This window comes from Ictidomys tridecemlineatus, chromosome 2 (assembly GCF_052094955.1).
Source record: "Ictidomys tridecemlineatus isolate mIctTri1 chromosome 2, mIctTri1.hap1, whole genome shotgun sequence".
Taxonomy (NCBI): domain Eukaryota; kingdom Metazoa; phylum Chordata; class Mammalia; order Rodentia; family Sciuridae; genus Ictidomys; species Ictidomys tridecemlineatus.
The window spans coordinates 211992209-212012108 of record NC_135478.1 but is presented as its reverse complement, the minus strand read 5'-3'; the positions used below and the strand labels follow the sequence as shown (position 1 = coordinate 212012108).

The 19900-nt window shown below is 43.9% G+C and overlaps 1 protein-coding gene across 1 annotated transcript in view; it reads left to right on the top strand.

Annotated features, from left to right (window-relative positions):
- Positions 1-19827, top strand: part of Wdr91 (WD repeat domain 91) — a 31188-nt gene extending 11361 nt beyond the window's left edge. Inside the window, exons 7-15 of the mRNA XM_005331075.5 lie at positions 5332-5490; positions 6986-7176; positions 7683-7833; positions 9598-9692; positions 9866-10034; positions 12993-13101; positions 13732-13844; positions 15204-15401; positions 17713-19827. Coding sequence (XP_005331132.2) covers positions 5332-5490; positions 6986-7176; positions 7683-7833; positions 9598-9692; positions 9866-10034; positions 12993-13101; positions 13732-13844; positions 15204-15401; positions 17713-17877 — 1350 coding nt within the window. The 3' untranslated portion in view covers positions 17878-19827. The remainder of the gene's footprint in view (positions 1-5331; positions 5491-6985; positions 7177-7682; positions 7834-9597; positions 9693-9865; positions 10035-12992; positions 13102-13731; positions 13845-15203; positions 15402-17712) is intronic.
- Positions 19828-19900: the final 73 nt, after the last annotated feature.

Below are 19900 nucleotides of genomic sequence, written 5' to 3'. Positions count from 1 at the left end.
CCCCCTGCTCATTCCGTCTCCTTAGGACCAGACACTTAACCTTGCATTGGCCCCTGTCCTCCTGGAACCCCAATACAGTTGCTATTGACACAGTTCTAACATTTGGAATGGAAATGTGCTGTGTTTGATCAGCACAGGTTTACAATTTTTGCTCTCTTCATGAATGACTTAAAGTTTAAAAACAGGCCAATACATGTCTTTTCTTTTATCTCAGTAGGAACTATCATGAAAGTATTTAATAGGAAGTTCAGCATGAGAGAAGACAGGAGGAAGAAGCCACAGAAGTGTTTCTGCATTCTTTGGATGATTTGATAGCACTGTGCCATTTTCTTAGATAGTGGACCACTTCTTTCCTTGTTCTTTTGAGTATCAGAGTCCTTATCACTGATTAGTTTGTCAGTGTCAGGGCTTCTGCTCAGTTTTTGCTTTAGCTTTTCTAGAACTTTCTGGTAGGTTAGCATTACTCTTCATGGTTTGAACTTGCCACACATTCCTTTAAATGTTTCCTTTCTTTATTCTTGGGGTATAATATGGCATAAAATTTATACTTCAGAATCTGTCATCCTCACTTATGCACTAATTCCCTTTAAAATTTCTTACTTTTTCTGGATGTTCTAAGTTCCTAAAAGTTGAAGAATGTGTTTGTGCCACACTTCCCTTTTCTTTATACATCCTAAATCTTTTTCTTAAGATTTTTTTGTCATATGAGCATAGCCATCCAGCTTTTCATGTAAATAAAAAACAAAACCAGTGTGGTAGATCTCTATATCTCTTCCTTTACTTTCTATTAGATGAAATTATTGATAAAATAATTCACCAGATATTGTACTTATATAAGTTGAACATCTCTAATCCAAAAATCTGAAATGCTCCAAAGTCTGAAACTTTTTGAGCACCTACAGGATTCCAAGTGGCAAATTCTACATTGTGAAACTTTTGTTTCATGTGCAAAATTATTAAAAATATACAAAATTATCTTCAGCCTATGTGTATAAGGTATAAATGAAGTATAAACAAATTTCATGTTTAGACTTAGATCCTATCCCTGTGATATCTTGCTATGTATGTGCAAATATTCCAAAATCTGAAACATTGCTGGTCCCAAGCATTTTGAATAAGGGATACTCAGCCTATAATAGAATAAGTATGGGAGATGCCAGGATTGTCAGTGTAGTACATATTGCTACTATAACTTCACTTGTCCATCACTGTCTCTACTCATGTGTAGTCAGACAGTAATGAGGGCCCAGTCCTCCAGGCAGGGTACTGGGTGCTATGGCTACAAACATGTAAGGCAAGGTCACTGGGAGTAGCTCACAGTAGGGCTAGTGCAGCCTCATAGTAGGGCTGAGCCTCTTGGTGTGCTGGTATCATCTAGTGAGTACATAGCTCTACCAACACCTTTTCCTCTCTCCAGCTCTTTATCCATGCAGAAGTTTTCAGTAAGTGTTATGGATTTGTTTAAAGGTAATTACATTGCATGCTACTTTACCTTTTCTTTCTTCTTTCTTACTTTTGAAGCTTTTTATTATTATATACTTTCAAGGTAACAGGACAGTTGCAAGAATAAAGACACTCTCAACCCCCACCACCACCCAGCCATCTATTTTACCATTTCACATTTCTATCAGGAGTGTATGAGAATTCCTGGTTTCCCACACACAGCCTCTCCAACAGAATTTCTTGTGCAGCTCTGGAACTTTTTGCTAATATGATGGGTAAGAAATGGTATTTCAGTGTAGTTTATTTGTAGTTCTCTTCTGAGTGAAGTAGAGTATCTTTTCATATGTTTAAAGTCCATTGTGTATTTCTTATAAATTTCATTCATATCTTTTCCCATTTCTCTATATAAATCTTGGTGTTTTCCTCAAGTTTGAAAAATTTCATTTGTGAAGGAGGATATTAGGCTTTTATTTGTGACATTTGTTGCAAATATTGTCTCTCAATATGTCCTTTATCTTTTGACTTTGCTTGAGATATTTTTGGTACACCAAAAGTTTATTTTTTTTAATTCAGTGAAATTTATCAGTTTCCTATTTTTACTGCACTTGGATTTTAAGTCATAATTAGCTTTTCCCTATAACCAGAGGAATACACCCATGGTTTCCTTTAGTAATGGTACTGTTGCATTTTTATAAATTATATATCTGATTTGTTTGGAGTTTATTTTTGTGTGTAATATGAATAATGGGTCTAATTTCTCCTTTTTTAAAAAAATGACTTGCTAATTGTTCCAATACCATTGATTCAAAAATTTCTTTTTTTTAAATATTTTTTTAGTTGTCAATGGACTTTTATTTTATATATTTATATGCGGTGCTGAGACTGGAACCCAGTGCCTCACACATGCTAGGCAAGTGCTCTACGACTGAGCCACAACCCCAGCCCCTGATTCAAAATTTTCTTTGCTCCAGTAATTTGAAAATCCACTGTACAGTAAAATACCATGTGTAATTGGATGTGTCTGGACTTCCTGCTCTGTTGATTTTTCTATCCATTCTTGTTCCACTACCATGCTGTTTTAATTCTAGAGGCTTTGCTTTTGATGTTTTTCTAGCTGTTCTAGAATTGTCATATGAGCATAGCCATCCAGCTTTTCATGTAAATAAAAAACAAAGCCAGTGTGGTAGATCTCTATATCTCTTCCTTTACTTTCTATTGGATGAAATTGTTGATAAAATAATTCACCAGATATTGTACTTATATAAATTGGGATCTGGCAATTTGATGATTTGAGATATCCTGTGCAAGAAGGGATGACTTTCCTTTATTCCAAACTACTTTCATGTTTTTTAGGGATGTTTTACAATTTTCTTTATGTAGCTTTCATATACTTTTGTCAAGTTTATCCTTAGATATTTTATATTTGTTGTTGCTATATTAACTAGGATTCTGTTACATTATATTCTCCTCCTGGTTATCATTTGTGTATACAAAGGCTACTGATTCTGCATTTTGTTTTTACATTTTGTTATCTTGTTCTTTTAAGTTAGTTTTAGCATTTATTTTCAATAATTTTTTCAGGTATACTGGCCTGCCATCTTCAAGAAAGAGAAAGTTTTTCTACTTTTCCAATTCTTCAGTCTTTTTGTTGCTTCTCTTACACAATTGTGTTAATACTACCAGTAAAGAGTTTAACAGAAGTGGAGATGGGTCATCCTGCCTTGTTCCCTAGCAGGACTCCTTCACATGTTTGCCGTTAAGTATGGTGCTGACTTAAGGATGAAGGAAACAAGGGGTAACACACATATACACACACATACACATCCTAGACTATTCAGTAATGTTTTATATAGAAGTTTGCATTAGTACTCATATTGATATCTATGATTTCTTATCTGCTATCTTTATCAGGTACAGAAAAATATTATACTTCATAAAAAAGAATTTGAATTTGAGGGGTTTTTTTTCTCTGTACACTGAAATGATTTTTGTAGTATTGGGACTATATGGTTCCTGTGGGTTTGATAGAATTCACCTGAGAACCCAGTTGGGCCTGGTACTTTTTTGGTATAATAGTTTTTGATAAGTTTTACAACTTTTTCATTTTTTTTTCCTTATGGAAGATGATCTGTTGAAGTTTTTCATGACTACTGGTAAACTGAGTTTTCCTTAGAAATTATTCATTTCATGGGGAGGGGGGAAATAGATTGCAGACCAGAATGTGAATCCATATGATAAAGTAGTGGCTCTGTCAGCTGGACCTTCATTGGGGAACAAGCCAGCATCTCTTTAAGAATCAACACTGTCCATCTGGACACCCCAAGGGGCCCCAGTCCCCATGATCCCTGGTTTGTTTCACTTGTATATGCCTGTTCCCATCATCTCTGTGAGTTGGAAATGCATTGAGGTAACCTATGTCTGATATTCTCCCATGAAATCAGTTGCCAGTAAACTTTCTAACTTGTATTTTAACTGTTAAAGAAGAGATTAAAATTTTACTAGGATATTTCTAAATTATAGACTGTATTTTCTTAATTTTAGAAATCATTTTTTTTTGTTTAAAATTGTAAGAGAAAATGTAAAATCATTCTGAGGTATTGATAAAGTCCTTTGTGTAAATATCTTCTTCTCTCCCTGCTGCCATTAAGCCAAAGCAAAAGTATGAAAATAAAAAGCCCTTGAGAGAATGTGTATTGATAACAAAGTGCTTTATTTACAGACTGCAAGTCTAGTTCATTAAGCTACCAAATGTTGAAAAGCTTGACACCTTTTTTTCTTTTTCATGGAACTCAGAGATTATAAAATGGGAAACAAAATCTTGTTTAATATTTGATGTTGGCATGAAATTTTTGCATGCTTTTCTTTTTCATGTATCTGTGTATTAAAAAACCTGTTGTTTACCATAGGGTTAGTATTTTATGTTTTGAGGTGAACAAAGAATTTGTATTGCTAGATAAACTATTAGCTTATAAACTTAAAACAGTTTCTTTACCTCAATTAACTTAAAATAATGGACCAATAAACCTATAAAGATGCTCAACAAATGAAAAAAGATTGCTTATTTCAGCAAAGTTTGCATAAAAGTCTGCAAAAAAGTCAGCACACCACAGGCTTCCCAGGTGATTCCGAGATCCATTAGAGTTGAGGATGGCTGCCTTTTTGTACAGTGAACATCTAGGTCCCTGAGACTAAGTTTTAGTAAGTTATCTAGTTTAGTTCATGAGGCTTAGTTTCCTACTGAACTTCCACTGTATGATTCCTTTTGCTCTCATACTTTTCTTTGTTTACCTCATACTAGATTCACAGAATCTAGTTAGCTCATTTTATGGGTTCTTTTTCCTTTTCTCAAAAATCCAGCTTAAAGATCTCTTGGTCAGGTTGACAGGTCTGTCGAAAGTGCTTTATAATTTTCCCTGACTTTTGCAATGCCCTCACTTGCCAACCAACTCTTCTGGAAACTGCCATCAACTCAGGAGACAGATCTTCCTTCTTAGTACTATATGCAGCTAGCTATGGAGTTCCCATAACCATCTTTTGGATTCTGTCAACATGATAGAGCTTTTGGAGACATGTTTTAGAATTCCTTAGTCAACACTCTGCCCTCAGCATCAGTAAATATGGGGAGGAATTACTGGACTTGGGTAATGGGGCTCGGCACCTGTGGGTCCCACCCTTAACAGGGAGTGAAGAGGGAAAGGAGGAGTCCCAGGCTGCAGGCCCCCCTGGCCTAGCCAGTGCCACTCTAACTACCTGTCCCAACTTGCCAGGGAGGGCCTTTCCCCAGAGCTGGTGGGTAGAGAGACTGTCCCCTATTCTTGCTTCCCTCCTGGTTGTCACTGCCTGGGCTGCCAAAAAGAGACCTTTCAAAGCTAGCTTCTCATCCTCTAGGCCTCCAAGGGAAAGGACCTGGTGCCAGGGACCAAGGATGGAAAGAGCCTCCTGGGTGGGCCAGCCTCAGGAGAGTCCGGCTGGGTACAGCAGCGGCAACGGCGCCTTCAGGATCATGGCAAGGAGAGGAAGGAGCTTTTCTCTACCACCTCCTCCCAGGTATGGGGCATCCTGATGCCTACACGTTGGCTGTGGAGGGGTTCCTTACCTTTTCTGAGTTCTGCTGTGTGAGGCATGGTCCTGCCCAGCTGTTCTAATTGCTTGCACTTTGGTTGCCGGGTTTGTATTTTGTCTGGCTTTCCCCTTATAGTATTTCAGAGGACCAGAAAATGCAAGCTCTGGAAGTGCTCCTTAAGATGAGTTCTGCATGTGGTTGGCTGGGCACCCTGGCCTACTAGTCCTTCCCTTAGATTTACTGTGCAGGTCTGTATATCACCATCCCTGAGGTTTGGTCCCCTTCATTTAACCCTGAGTTGCCCTGACTTGCTTGCTGGCAGGATCTGTTTCCCCTGTTCTACCTGAGGCCCAGCTGCCAGGTTGTTGTGCTGAGAGTCATGTGGTGAAATGCTGTGACTCTGACCCTTTCCATGCTGAGCCCCCTAGGTTTGGGGGCTCCCACCTCTGGGGATGTGGGTCAGAATCTACTCTTCCTGGCTGCTTCTGTTTCTACCAAATACTCCAGACTTAAAGCAAAAGTCAAAGGGATTTGCTGGTCCATGAGCATGCATCTCCTATTTGGACTTTCTTGACCATTTTAGAGGCATTTTTTTTTTTTTTTTTTTTTTTTTTTGCCAGTGAGCAGCACAGTAGAGGTTTTAGTTTGGTAGCAATAGACCTTGAAGGCTGAGATCTCAAATTGTTCTGTTCTTGAGGATGAAGGCCACAGGCACAGCTCCATAAGGTCTGAGATCTTTTTGACATTCTTTGGCTATTGAATTCTTTCTTCCACCCTGTGGGGTACGTGAAGGATATTAGGACCCCCAGGGAGTGGCCAGTGCCCTTACGCCTGGGGTGTGTCTAGTGAACACATAGTAATCATAGTGGCTGACACTTGGTACCACGAGGAGGCAGATACCAAGCTGCTACAGAGCCCCACTGTCTTTGGATCTCTCTATCTTCATGCCTTATAGTTGCCTAATTTTCTCAGTTGCCCAGTATCCACTTCCCAAAAGAAGAGGATAGTTGGTGTGGGATGCACTGTGAGGGCCGGGCCAGTGGGCCTGGATCTACTTCTACCCTTTGCCAGCCTATGACCTTGGTCAGTTTCCAGAGCTGTCAATGGAGTGAACAACATGGTTTTAGGGAGGTTAAATGATAGAAATCTGAAAACCATACATCACAGTGCCTAGCACACAATGGGCTCTCATGAAACAATGTTCATTATCCTTGGCCTGGCCTGTGTCCTGAGTCCTGTCAGCTGTGACAGGGAGAGAAGGGCTCAGGGCCCCTCTCCCTCAGCAGAGGGTATGAGGTGAGTAAAGTCTGAGAAAGGGGCTGTCTAAGGGATGGGAGCCCCATTTTCCTGGGGCAAACTGAGCTCTACCCTCACAGCTCAGAACTTTCCTTGGGACTGTGTGACCACTGCGTCCCCTATTGTGCTCCTGAGTGTGGGAGACCCCTTTCCATTTGACGAATCCTCACTTGCTAACCACAGTGTGCAGAGAAGAAACTGGAAACCAGTGCCCCTGAGGCTGAGCCCTGCCCAGATCTCCACATGGAACCAGTGGAGCCACTGACACGGGTGTCTACAGCAGGCCCTGAGGGAGGAGGCCGCCCGGAGCAGCCCTTCATCGTGCTAGGGCAGGAAGAGTATGGGGAGCATCACTCTTCCATCATGCACTGCAGGTAATGGGGACTGGGCCCACCAGGAAACTCTGTGAAGCCTGGATTTTCAGGCCGTGCATGTGAAGGTGTGGCGACAGGAGGGTCCAGTGGATGGTGGGATGGCAGGTGGCCCCTGAAGGACCATGTTCTCCTGCAGGCTCAGAGAAGGGCTGGACCACTGCCTTCTGGGAATCTTCTTAGAGCCGCCATTGTAATAGTCAGTCTATCCACCCTTCCCAATAATGTTTCTCTGAGTTTTAGGAACAAATGACTCTTCATTTTAGCCCCCAAGTCTCTTCAATTATAATTTGCTTTATATTGGCGTTTTTAGGGAAATATTTACCATTTATACATTTTTATTTAAATATGGTTAAAAAAAACATGACTTTTCAAGAAAAAAAATACTCTCAAGGAATGTAAGTTTCAGAGTAAAGAGGGGCTTCTTGTTTTGACAGCCCTGACGTATTCTGGGGCCCTTGAAGAGAATGAGGCTAGGATGCTAACATCGCCCTTTCTCTCTTGCTCAGAGTGGATTGCTCGGGGAGGAGGGTTGCCAGCTTAGATGTAGACGGGGTCATCAAAGTGTGGTCCTTCAACCCCATCATGCAGACCAAAGCATCTTCCATTTCCAAGTCACCGCTGCTCTCTCTAGAATGGGCCACCAAACGGGACAGGCTGGTGAGTGACACTTGGCTAACAGCGTCTGCTCTGCAGTCCAAGTTGAAGGATTACCCAGGGCTCTTGACAAGACTGAGTTGAGGTAGCCAAGCCAGATCCTTCCCTTCTCTCCATCCCTGGGCAAGCAGAGACCTCACATCCACAACTGGCCTGACAGGCTTCTGTTGGCTATGGCAGAGAAATTACTGGGTTAAGAATTGAAATGAGGGGACCTGGAGGTGGTGGAAGGCTTCCTCCTGTGTATACCAGTCTGTCCCAAGAGATGACCCAGCTTTCTGTCCTCTTCCACCTGTCCTTGTTTTTAACCCCACTCTCAGTGTGCTCCCTCCTGCTGCTGAGAACCCTCCTGACTAGGCCCCCAGGGCAGCAGTTTATGCTGGTGAGGGGATGGTGTTCTGTACTGTGTCATCCACAGAAGGGCCCCAGGAATAGTAGCTTTTTCTTTCTGTACATTAATATATATGAGATGGGGTTTGTAGTTAAGGGGCAAATTGATTTATTGTTTTTTCTTTCATTCCATTTCTCAGGGATCATACTATGCAGGGGTCAGAGGCCCATGCTGAGTTTGTGTAATTTTTGACATCTGAAGGAATATTCTCATGGGCCTAGGGTCTCAGAGCTCCTAGGAACAAATTACTCTTCATTTTAGCCCCCAAGTCTCTTTTAATTATAATTTGCTTTCTATTGGTGTTTTTAGGAAAATATTTACCATTTAAAATACCATTTAAATGTTTACCATTAAAATGTTTGCCAAGTGAATGTTGAGGTCATAATCTAGCTAGTATTCCTTGGGATAGCCTCAGACTTTGGCTGTTTCTGGGGCTTTCGAGATTTTCACCAAATAAGTCACAAGTTCCTGGAGGCAAGGATAGCCTGTTACGTTTTTCTGGAGGCTGCTACAGATCCAGAATCAGAGCTGCCCCTGAAAAGGCAAATGGAAAGTCACCTAGGCCCCATGACTGACTAGGACCAGTATAGAGAGAGGTGGCACGTAGGCCGGGAGTGAGAAGAAGGGATTGGAACAGCTGGGATTACAACCAGAGTAAAAGAAGATCAGGGGGTTATATGTAACCAGACAGAACTTTTCTAGGTGAATCTTAGGAGACACATCTTTCCCATTCCACAGATGCTGCATTATTCTGGGGTTTTTTTGGTACTATAGCAACCCCCCTTCCCTCAAGGCTGGATTCTTTGTAAAGATGCCTGCATTTCCTCTAGTCAGGGTTAGTTGCCTCACAACATGGCAGATGGCATCATGGTAGGAGTGTGTGCTAGAGGAAGAAAATACATGGCAAGGCAGAAAGCCAGTGCTGGTTCAGGGATCACAATTTCTCTTTTATAATGACTCTCCAGAGGGACATATAGCTCATTTTGTGAGTTAATCCCTTCTGAGAGCAGTGCCCTAATGACCTCATCACCTTATTCTAGGCCCCACCTCTTAAGAGTGCCTCCATCCTCAATTGCCCCAACCGGACCAAACTCCCAACACATGAGCCTTGAAGGACACTTTCAGGCCAGATTCAAACCATAGCAGATAACTTTTGTGGTTTTGCTTCTGTCTGAGGTTGGCTTTGTCATCTTAATTTAATTTTTAATTTTGAAGCGTGGTCCAGTGTAGGCAGATTCCCCCTGACTGCCTGGATAAGAGGACAAGGGGCTCGCCCTGCAGCCTGCCCAGTCTAGCACCTCACAGGAATGGGCCCCCTCTGGTGGTCTTCCCTGACTCACATACTGTCCTTCAACACCCACCCCTTCTCATTCCAGCTTTTGTTGGGCAGTGGTGTAGGAACAGTGCGTCTCTATGACACAGAAGCCAAGAAGAATCTCTGTGAAATCAACATTAATGATGATATGCCCAGGTGAGCCAGGCCCCTTCCTCCTCACTTGTCAAGGTCTCAGCTCGCTGCGGGTTCTCTGTAGGGCCAGGTCTTTCCTGAGCCCAGCGTCCCATCTCCTGGAACAGGATCCAGAGCTGAGGCTTGTCCTCCCCTTGGGCAGGCAATTGTCTGACCCTCGCCCACATGTATTACAGAATCCTGTCTCTCGCGTGCAGCCCCAATGGGGCCTCTTTCGTCTGTTCGGCTGCAGCTCCGAGTCTCACTTCCCAGGTGGACTCCTTGGCACCGGACATTGGCAGCAAGGGCATGAACCAGGTTCCTGGCAAGCTGCTACTGTGGGACACGAAGAGCATGAAGCAGCAGGTACGGACCTGCTGTAGGGCCAGTCCCCCATGGGTGCGCACACCACGTGGAGGCACCCTGCCTGTTGTTCCCCTGTGGTGCTGGTGAGGCTCTTCCCCTCTCTTTGTTTTGGTCTCCTCAGATTTTTGATTTGTGAAAAAATTTCTAAGCTTTAAGTTTTGAAAGTTAAGTTACTCTGTTTGGGCGGATTGTTAGTGACTAAAGTCATCAGAATTGAGCCATAGACACAGAAGTCACCCAGAACCTACTAGGGGGCCTTGTGTCTTATATTTTAGGAGAGAACTTCTATTTCATCTGACTTCCTGGGAGAACTGTGTGAGAATTACAACAGCAGCTGGCAGCAGTGAGGACAGGTGCATGCCCCTAAGAAGTGACAGCTGACAGCCTGCTCTTGAGCACTGGCCTGCCTTCCTGGAGCCAGAGACCTGTCTTCCACAGGTCTCTGGCTCTCTGTTAATAGACCTGTGGTGGACAGGTCTCTGGCTGTCTGTTAATAGATACCTGCACTGTCACTGGGGCCCTAGAGAGAGAAACGATGTTGAACTCACTTGCTTAGAAAGCGTGGTGTTTCTTATTGAAATTAGTGGTTTCAGTACTTAGAAGTAATGTGTTTTCTCTCTCTCTTTATTTTTTTGTAGTGCTAGGGACTGAACTCAGGGATCACGCGTGCTAGGTGAGGTTTGTAACATACAACTAGACTCCCAGTCCTTTTATTTTTTATTTTGAGACAGGGTCTTCCTAAGTTGTTGATGCTAACCGTGAACTTACCATCCTCCTGTTAGCACGATTTTTAATCTTATATTCACTTGTGATTTTCAGATTTTTAAATTAAATATTGACTACATATAAAAGAATATTGAATCATAGATAGATGATCTAATGAGAAGAAATGCAGTAAAATGAGCGCCTAATTCAAAAGTAGAACATTAGTATTACTCTTTGCCTTTTTCCAGTCTCCATCTCCTCCTCCTCTTCCAGGGAGAACCTGTCTTGAATTTTAGATTGCTATTTCCTTATATTTAAAAAATTAGTCTATTACACAAATATACATTCATAAACAATATAGTTTTGTGTTGCATGTTTTCTAACTTTATATGAATGGAATCATAATCATTTTTTCTCAAACTTTATATTGTAAGTTGAAAACTGATTCTCCTAACTCTGAGGCTTAGTCTTATCTTCTCACTTCCTTTGCCCAAACCAAAGCTTGTTGTCAGTGGAACGGGCTTTCCTTTGTGGGCTGTCTTCTCTCATGGGCTGCCTTTAAGATCTTACCTGGTATCTGGGTGTGGATTTTTAAATTTGAAGTTTTTTTTTTTTCTTCTTCTTTCCTTAAGCTCCTGCTTAGGATTTTTTAGGTTTCTGAATCCAAGGATTTGTGTTTTATTAACTCTGGAAAATTCTTAGTCATTGTTTTTTCAGTCTTAGAGGTAGATCTCTGCTTATCTCTTCCCTTCTGGAACTCCAGTCAGGTATGCATTAACACTTCTCTTTGGCTTTACTTTGCTGCATTCATGATGAGAGTTTCTCAGCTTTGTCAGTTTGCTTATTCTCTAGTCCGTGGTGCCTAATCTTTTAATTAACCAATCTACTAGGATGTTAATTTCAGTTTCTCTGTTTCTCATTTTTAGAAACATAACTTCATTTTTAAAACCTGCTTTGTCAGGCTTAGAGTCTCCTATTTTTGCCCTTTGTTTTAATTCCTTCTTTTATTTTGTTGAACATCCTAGTGTATTCATTGTACCTCTGGTAATTCCCATATCTGAAGTCTTTGTGGATCTCATTCTTCTCTGCTATTTCTATGGGTGTTTGCCCCTTTTGCCTTATTTTCCTGTGTCTTGTGATGTTCCGTTGTGGGCTTATGTTTCTGGGTCCTTTATCCTTGAGAATATTTTGAGACTTGTGGGGAGGTGCATTCACTTCCTGGGGGCACTACCAACTCCTGACAATTTAAAAACAAATTCTCTGCTAGGGTTTTCTTGGACTATTTAGGGATTTATGGATTTGGATTATAAATCCCTATCAGGGCAAGTTTGTGGTTATGATTTGCAGAGAGGTAAGTTTCCTTATCCTGTTTTGCAAAGTAAGTTTTTTTCTAGTTTATTCTTGCACTGACAATACAGCTCTTTGGAGTCCCAGCTGTGTACAGAGATTTCTTCCTACCTGACCTTGAAGAGGTCTTGACATTGGGGGCTTCTGAGTGCTTCTTGGCAATCAGAATGAGAACTAGGGTCATGTATATTTGATTAATGCCCCATAGTGAAGGTCAGTTTCAGACTTCCCTCATCCTTTGGAGTCTGGCTTTCCCCTCATTATTGGCATCAGAGGATTTCTTTATTTGCCAGCTCAGCACTGTGCATGTGTGTATAAATAACACCATATAGCATTCTGTCTTACATTTTTAGTCTCAGGAGGGTAATTTAGGGCTCCTGGGTTCCATGTTGTTTGGAATGATAATCTTCATTAATCACTAGTTCTATATATAATCTGAGTTCTATAAGGTAGTTTTGTTAGCTCCTGTATTTCTAAGTGTTGCCATGGGGAGATGTTTCAGGGAATGGAGAAGCTGCATGACCTTTGCATGGTGGGTCCTCTGTTTCTTAGAGCTGCCAGTGATAAAAGTCAATCGATGAGGTGTTCTTCCCTGCAGGCATTGAGATCTTGCAATTAGACCTAGCTAGAATGTACTTGAATGATGTGTATATTAATAAGATATAGATGACTCATTTTATAAGTGAGCCAGCATGTATGGAAAACAGATCTTTATGGGCTCAGTGGACTTTGCCTCTCAATACAGTACAGCATAGGAGGTCACAGCCCAGCACTTGGGAAAATGGTTAGGAATTTTTCCAGAAAAAGGTATTTGAAGGGAGGAGCTGGCAGAGGATCTGTTGAGTTCCTATGCTTGTATCTGAGTTGGAATAGTCTACTAATTGTGATTTTGTTTGGCTTTAACAGCTTCAGTTCTCTCTGGACCCAGAACCCATTGCTGTCAACTGTACAGCCTTCAATCACAATGGGAACCTGCTGGTCACAGGAGCAGCTGATGGTGTCATCCGGCTGTTTGGTATGCAAGTGTGCTCATGGCAATCCTGATCCCCACTTTGTGAGACCTAGCTGCAATAGAGGCTGTTGCAAAACCCTGATTTCAAATCAAGAAAGCTTAACCTTGGTCAGAGTTTTTAAAACACTCAGCACAGTCCACTTGGTTAATATCAGTAGGCATGGGGGGTGCAGCTCATTGGTAGTTTGGTTTTGAGCTGTTTGATCTGACGTATTGTTGTCTCTTTAGGATACAGGACACAAGAGTAACACTTTCCTGTTCAGCTGTAGGTGGCTCATTCCCCTCCGTTCCCAGGGAGACATCCCCAGGGTCTGGGATGGGATAAGGCAATCTTATCTGAGGTGGATCTCTGGGCGCCTTGGGGGACATTATAGAGGCCTCAATAGGAAGGATGCTCCTCCTCTCCCCATGCTGCTCCCGCTAGGATTCCTGAACCTCACTTTAACCTAGCGAAAGAAGCTACTTCTGCAGCTCAGAGGTAGCCCGGCTTCACGTGGAGGGGTTACCCTGTGGGGTTTGGGAGCCCCATGGCCCCCAGAACAGCTGTGCCCCCTGAGTAAAGGCAAGAGGATCCCCTGCTGTGGGAGGGTGTCTTCTAAGGTGCGGAGTCTTAATGGTATCTGATGGCCTCAGACATGCAGCAGCACGAGTGTGCCATGAGCTGGCAGGCCCACTGCGGGGAGGTCTGCTCCGTGGAGTTCAGCTGTGATGAGAATGCTGTGTACAGCATCGGCGAAGATGGCAAGGTAGGTGCCCTCAGGATCGGCAAGTGCTGGGACACCATGACAGGCTGGCAGTGGATCCAGAACTCTTTCTGCTATTGCCATGACCTCTTTTTGCCTCAGTTTTGTCATCTGTAAAATAGGGATAAATAGTAATCTATCTCCTGGGCTCTTTTGGGGTTTAATGAATGCGGTGGAAAAGGGAGTACTACAGCCATCCTCCTCATGGCAAAGTGACTCATCTCACCCCAACAGATCTATATTTGGAGCCAAGATATGTTTTGGTGAGCTTGGTAATTGGTGGCCTTATGACCAGCCGTGGATGCATGGAGCTTGCTGAGGGCCTAGGGACAGCTTCCCAGAGGCAAGCAGGCCTGAGCAGAGTCCAAAGAAGTTAAAAAGAAGCCACCCCTCCCCCCAAAAAACTATAAGGAAGTGCCCCATGTAGATTCCCCTTGTGGAAGGGCATGATTGGAAGTGGGAACAGTAACAAAGAGAGCGGGGTGGGCAGAGGTGGGAGAGAGACTTGGCTGTGCTCTGCCTTCCTGTGTCTTTGGGATTTCATGCTAATGACCTGTGCTGTCATTGAAAACAGTAACTATAAGGTCAGTTCTTTTTATTTTTGAGACAGGGTCTTGCTGTCTTGCCCAGGCTGACCTCAAACTTCTGGGCTCAAGTGATCTTCCCACTTCAATCTCCCAAGTAAATAGGAGTAGAGATGTGCACTACTGTGCCCCAGCTTCAGTTCTTCATTTGAAAACTCTCGGAAGGGATTTTTAAGATAAAGCTTAACTTCCTATGTATCTGGGTAGGATTCCCAAAAAGAAGTGGTCACACTCAAGTAGCCTGTTCATAGAGTGGGTTGGGGAATTATATGCACCACAATAAACAAAGCTAGCTTTGTAACTACACCATGCAGTGTCCAATTGTTGCACTGAGAAACTGAAAATAGATTTGGAATTTGTCCTCTGGGCTTTCAATCCTAAATCAGAAAAATCTAGTCAGGTTCTAATTCTAATAATAATAATGACAGTAGTCATTGACCTACTTGAGAGACCAGAAATCCATGCAGAGCCACTTGCTGTCCCTTTTCCTCTCCTGGGCTCAGGCCAAAGCAAAGAGAAGAGTTAGACTTTGAAATGAGGTTGCTGGTTTTTCTAGATTTTCATCCTTTAAAACAATGTGGGTTGGTAAGAGGTGGGACTTTGGGGAGGCCTGTGGACCCCCACCCCTGTTCTGCCTCTGTAACTTGAAAGGGCTTGGTAAAGCTGTCAGAACTGTTGGTGGAAGGAGGCAGTTTGCCCCAACAGCCTTTGTCCATCCAGGATAGGGCCTGACCGGCACCCTACTGAAGAGCACTCTGGTTGTGCATTTTATCTGCAGTTCATCCAATGGAACATCCACAAGAGTGGCTTGAAAGTGTCTGAGTACAGCCTCCCCTCGGATGCCACCGGCCCCTTTGTACTGTCTGGTTACAGCGGCTACAAGCAGGTTCAAGTGCCCAGAGGCCGACTCTTCGCTTTTGACTCAGAGGGCAATTATATGTTGACATGCTCTGCCACAGGGGGAGTCATCTACAAGGTAACTGGGTGGTGGAGTCCTGGTGGGCAAGGGAGCTGCTTCTTGGCGGTCTGGACCTGGCCAAGCTGAGCATGGCCCTCTGTCCCACCCTGTATGGCAGTGAAGAAGTCCTGGACACAAGGCAGCACCTGAAGTCTTCTAGCTGCAAGCTAGACTGGTGCTGGGCCTGTACCTTAGTGCTGGTAAAGAAGGTGGGATTGGGACAGAATATAAGGCACCTGTTGTCCTGCCCTTGACAAGCATCTGACCTTCTCCTTACCTCATTCCTTGGGAATAATAACTTATTATGGAAAACACTGGGGAGTAGTAAGAATAGTTGGGGAGTGTGGGAGAGGGAAGCATGCCCCCCCACAGAAAACAAGCTGAGTGGTTTACTGTAGTTACTCTAAATAGGCAGGCCATGGGCGGGCCATGAGTGAAGTACTTCACAGTCCATATTTGAGACAAATTTGAGGGGTATACACACACACACACACACACAAACACACACACACACACACACACACACACCATATATATATAACAGTGTAAATGCAAGTTTTTCGTGTTGTATGTGTTCTTCAGCTTACACATTTGTTTTAATTCTCAAGTCAGAGCTGTTCTGTTTCATGTGTTTTCTTTGTATAAGTGTATGAAATTACAAGTGCCTTCCTTTTTACTAGTATTATTCATTAGACCTACTGATGAGGATTTGGCCTCGTCAGGTACCTAGTGAATTCAGTTCTTAGCCTCAGTGTTAATTCTTTAACCCCCTGACAATGACATTTGGTCTGTAGGCCTAAGAAGTTATATGAGGTAAAATATTCTCAGTGTTCTTGTTGCCACAGATAGGACAGCAGCTGTGTGGCAGGCCATGGACTCGGGACTATGGAGTGTACCAGGGAGATATAAAATATGATCTCTGTTCTCTTGGGTCACACTCAAATTAGAAAGAAACACCATGGGTGAAGGAAGATGATGTGGTGTTGAACAATTCCAAGAGGAAGAAGCTGGGTGGGGACTGAGTCCTCAGGGAAGACTCGGGAAGTGGCAGGCTGTAAGTTGGAGGCCCTGGAAGGAGGAGGAGCAGTTGGGTAGAGAGGAAGGTGGGCCTTGGGCCCCACATAGCAGAAGTGAGCGAGGAGTTCATGGCAAGGTAAGGGATGCTACATGTGGAACAGAGGAGGTCCTAGGGTGGGAAATCAGGAGGCTTCTAGACTGACCTGACATGTGCACAGTCAGCAAGGCTTCTCTTTTCTACAGAGGATGGTTGTTCTGCTGTTTCTTGCTGTCCCTACAAATTAGCTACACAATTTCTCATAATTGTGCATTTCTCAGTGGAAATACTGGTAAAAAGCTTCCAGTTTCCAAGCCTAATTTCGTTCTCCAAAGGTTTGCTCTGGTTGGTTTTCAGTGGACCGGACTTGGCTCTGAGTGGAGATGTGTGTGTGTGTGTGTGTGTGTGTGTGTGTGTGTGTGTGTGTGTGTGTGTGTTTTATTTTTGATCACACAGCCTTTTCATTTTCCCAGATCAACTTATGTGATTTGCAGTCACATTCACTCTATAATTAATTAGTTGAAAGATTTTCCTGTGAAATTTTTAATATACTGATGCTGGCTTCCAATTGCTTAAAGAATCTACTGTAAAACTGTCCCAGTTTACAGTCTATAAGCAATTTAATTGACACTTTTACAAATGTTTCTCCATGAAGGCCAAACACTTCACACCTCCTGTTCTGTTTAGCCATGTAGAGTACTTTCACTCACTTCCATTTCCTGTTCTGTTAGTAGCTGACCCTTCACCCATCTGCCTAACTGCTGGATAGTGGTGCTGGTGGGATAGAGGACCTCATTTACACGTTAATCCAAGGCCTTCCTGTGCCAGGGCCATTCTGGGTGCTGTAGGCTGGCCACACTGCAGGAAAGAACTAGACCCTGCCCTCCTACAGCTTGTGTCCCTGCAATGGGAAACGAACCTTAAACACATGAGCAGAGGCACGAGCAGATGTCAGTGAGTGACAGACGATGCTGTGAGGCAACACCAGGCAGGTGCAGAGGTACTGGCCCACAGCATGGTCAAGGAGACAGAGAAAGTGGCATTTTTAAGGAACTTGGCAGGGACTTGTTTTCCACATAAAGTGGACCAACTGTAGTCAGGAAACTGAGGCATTCCCCAGTTCACTTTCTGGACAGGTGGCTATGTGGCTCTCCCCACATCCTTGTGTTTGGCTGCCCCAGACTCGAGGCAGTTTGGTCTTCAAAAGTGGATAAAATGGATGTGTTTATGAGTGATGTCTGCTGATGGTTCATTCTCTCTCCTGTTCTCTTATAGCTGGGTGGTGATGAGAAGGTTCTGGAGAGCTGCTTGAGCCTGGGTGGCCACCGGGCCCCTGTGGTCACTGTGGACTGGAGCACTGCCATGGACTGTGGGACCTGCCTCACTGCCTCCATGGATGGCAAGATCAAGCTGACCACCCTCCTGGCCCATAAGCTCTGAAGGACCTGCCTCAAGTGACACCACAGAAACAGTATTGTCCTAGTGTTGGGGGAGAACAGGACACACCCCTTCCAAGTCCCTGCCAGTACAGCAGATCTTCAGGCAAAGACTGTCCAGGGGGCTTGGGACTGTCCAGCTGCAGTGACTAGAACAGGAGCCTTAAGGAGCCGGTGGCATGTTCTTCCCACAGAACAAAGTCGTGGGCTGAGAAGGATCCTCCGACTGCGGGAGGAAAGCTCAGGAAGGAGAAACAGTGATGGGGGCTGTGTTGGCCCAGGAGAGATTGACAGTATTTTATATATATATATATATCTGCTTATTTTTCTTCTTTTTTTTCTTAAAAAAAAAAAGAGAATGCTCTTGCAGTCACCTGGTGTCGCTTTTTAGGATGTGTGTGTCACTTTGCCCTGATGATAGTCAGCCGTGGGCTCCCTGCCTTTGTTTCCCCACACCAGGTCTTTCTTACTTTCCTCGCTGGCCATCAGTTCACTTGGGCTTTTTGGGAGTGGGACATGGGCCCACAGCATACTCTTCTGTTTTGCCTGGGCTCAAGTTCAGGCCAGAGTGTTCTGTCTTCCCTGAGAGGTGGTGGCTTTTGTTACAGAAGCCCGTCTGGACAAGAGCAGGTACACAGGCTTCTGCTGCTGGTGGCCCAGTTTTATCTGGAAGCTGCTGTTCCTAGCACTTCATTTGGTGGCTTCTCTCATTCTTCCAACTTGATGCCCTTGAAGTTGAACAGTGCCAGCCACTTTTACTCTCTGCTGGCAAGTGGTGAGAGGATAGCTCCCTGACCATATGGCTAGAAGGACCCCTGGGTTTCAGGCCTGACCACTTAAGTCTGAGCTGAGCCTGGACTAATGGTGACCATGCCCCCGCCTGAGGCCTGCCTGCTACTCCCCAGCTGGGCACCTTGAAGACGAAGATTCTCCCACAGTGGCAGCTGAGGCTGGGCAAGTGCAGGAGCCAACATAGAATGGTGGGCCTGGTTCTGGAGGGCTCCCATGCTTTTCAGGGTGACCTTGTCACCTATGTATGGGGAATTGCTGCCACCAGCAACTCAATATAGTCATTTTATAGCTTCTTTGGGCTCCCGCCCAGTTCTGGAGTAGGGCTGGAATGGCTGTCTTCTGCTGGGACTGAGGGACAGGTAGAGAGAGATATGCATGTGGCTTGGTTACAAGAAAACACCAGAGACTTCATGGTAAGTAGTTACCCAGTTTCTCCTATTTCCATCTCTAAAATGAAGAAAGTGAAGACTTCTCCACTGCCATGTCTTCACATTGGCACTGAAACATCTGAATAATCTATCTCACCCCAGGATTCTGGGGGACAGTCTAAATGGTCTTGAGTTTCATCTGAGAGTTCATGGTCCAGTTTTTCTTCTCATCTCAAAGTTCCTGCCTTATGACCCTTTCTCTCCTCTCAATATGGTCCCCACAGCTTGCTGAAATGGTTTAAGGAATACAGCAACACAACACTTCAAACCCCTAGTGCTCCTGTCCCAGCCCACCTCCAGGAAGAGTGCTCATCCTCAAAGCTTATTGGAAACGCACACTAATCTCTCCTTCAAAACACCTGCGTATTTCCACCCAAGGACCCAAGGTTCCCTACTGTTATCTTCCATGAGGGTAGAAAAAGAAAATCATGGAGGCAGGCCAGGCCTCAAGTCATGAACCCCTGACCTGCACTGAGGGCCCTGCAGGTGTATTTCCCAATCTGATTTCCTTCTGCCCTCTCCTCAGGTATTTGCCTGTGCCTCTACCCCAAGCCTCAGGCCAAAACCCAGCCCCCACGTGATATTCAAATGCCCACGAAGCTCAATGTTTGGGAGTACAGTGTGTATACAATGTGGACTGACTAAATCCAGTTAATTAACATTACATGTTAGCTCACACACAAAAATATAATTTTATCTGTCAATTTAAAAATAAAAAAACCCAGCAAACCCCATGTGCTTCAGGTGTTGCCAGTGCTTATAGATCTCATAGCTGGGTTCGTTGCCCATCCAGGGCCTCTCCCTACA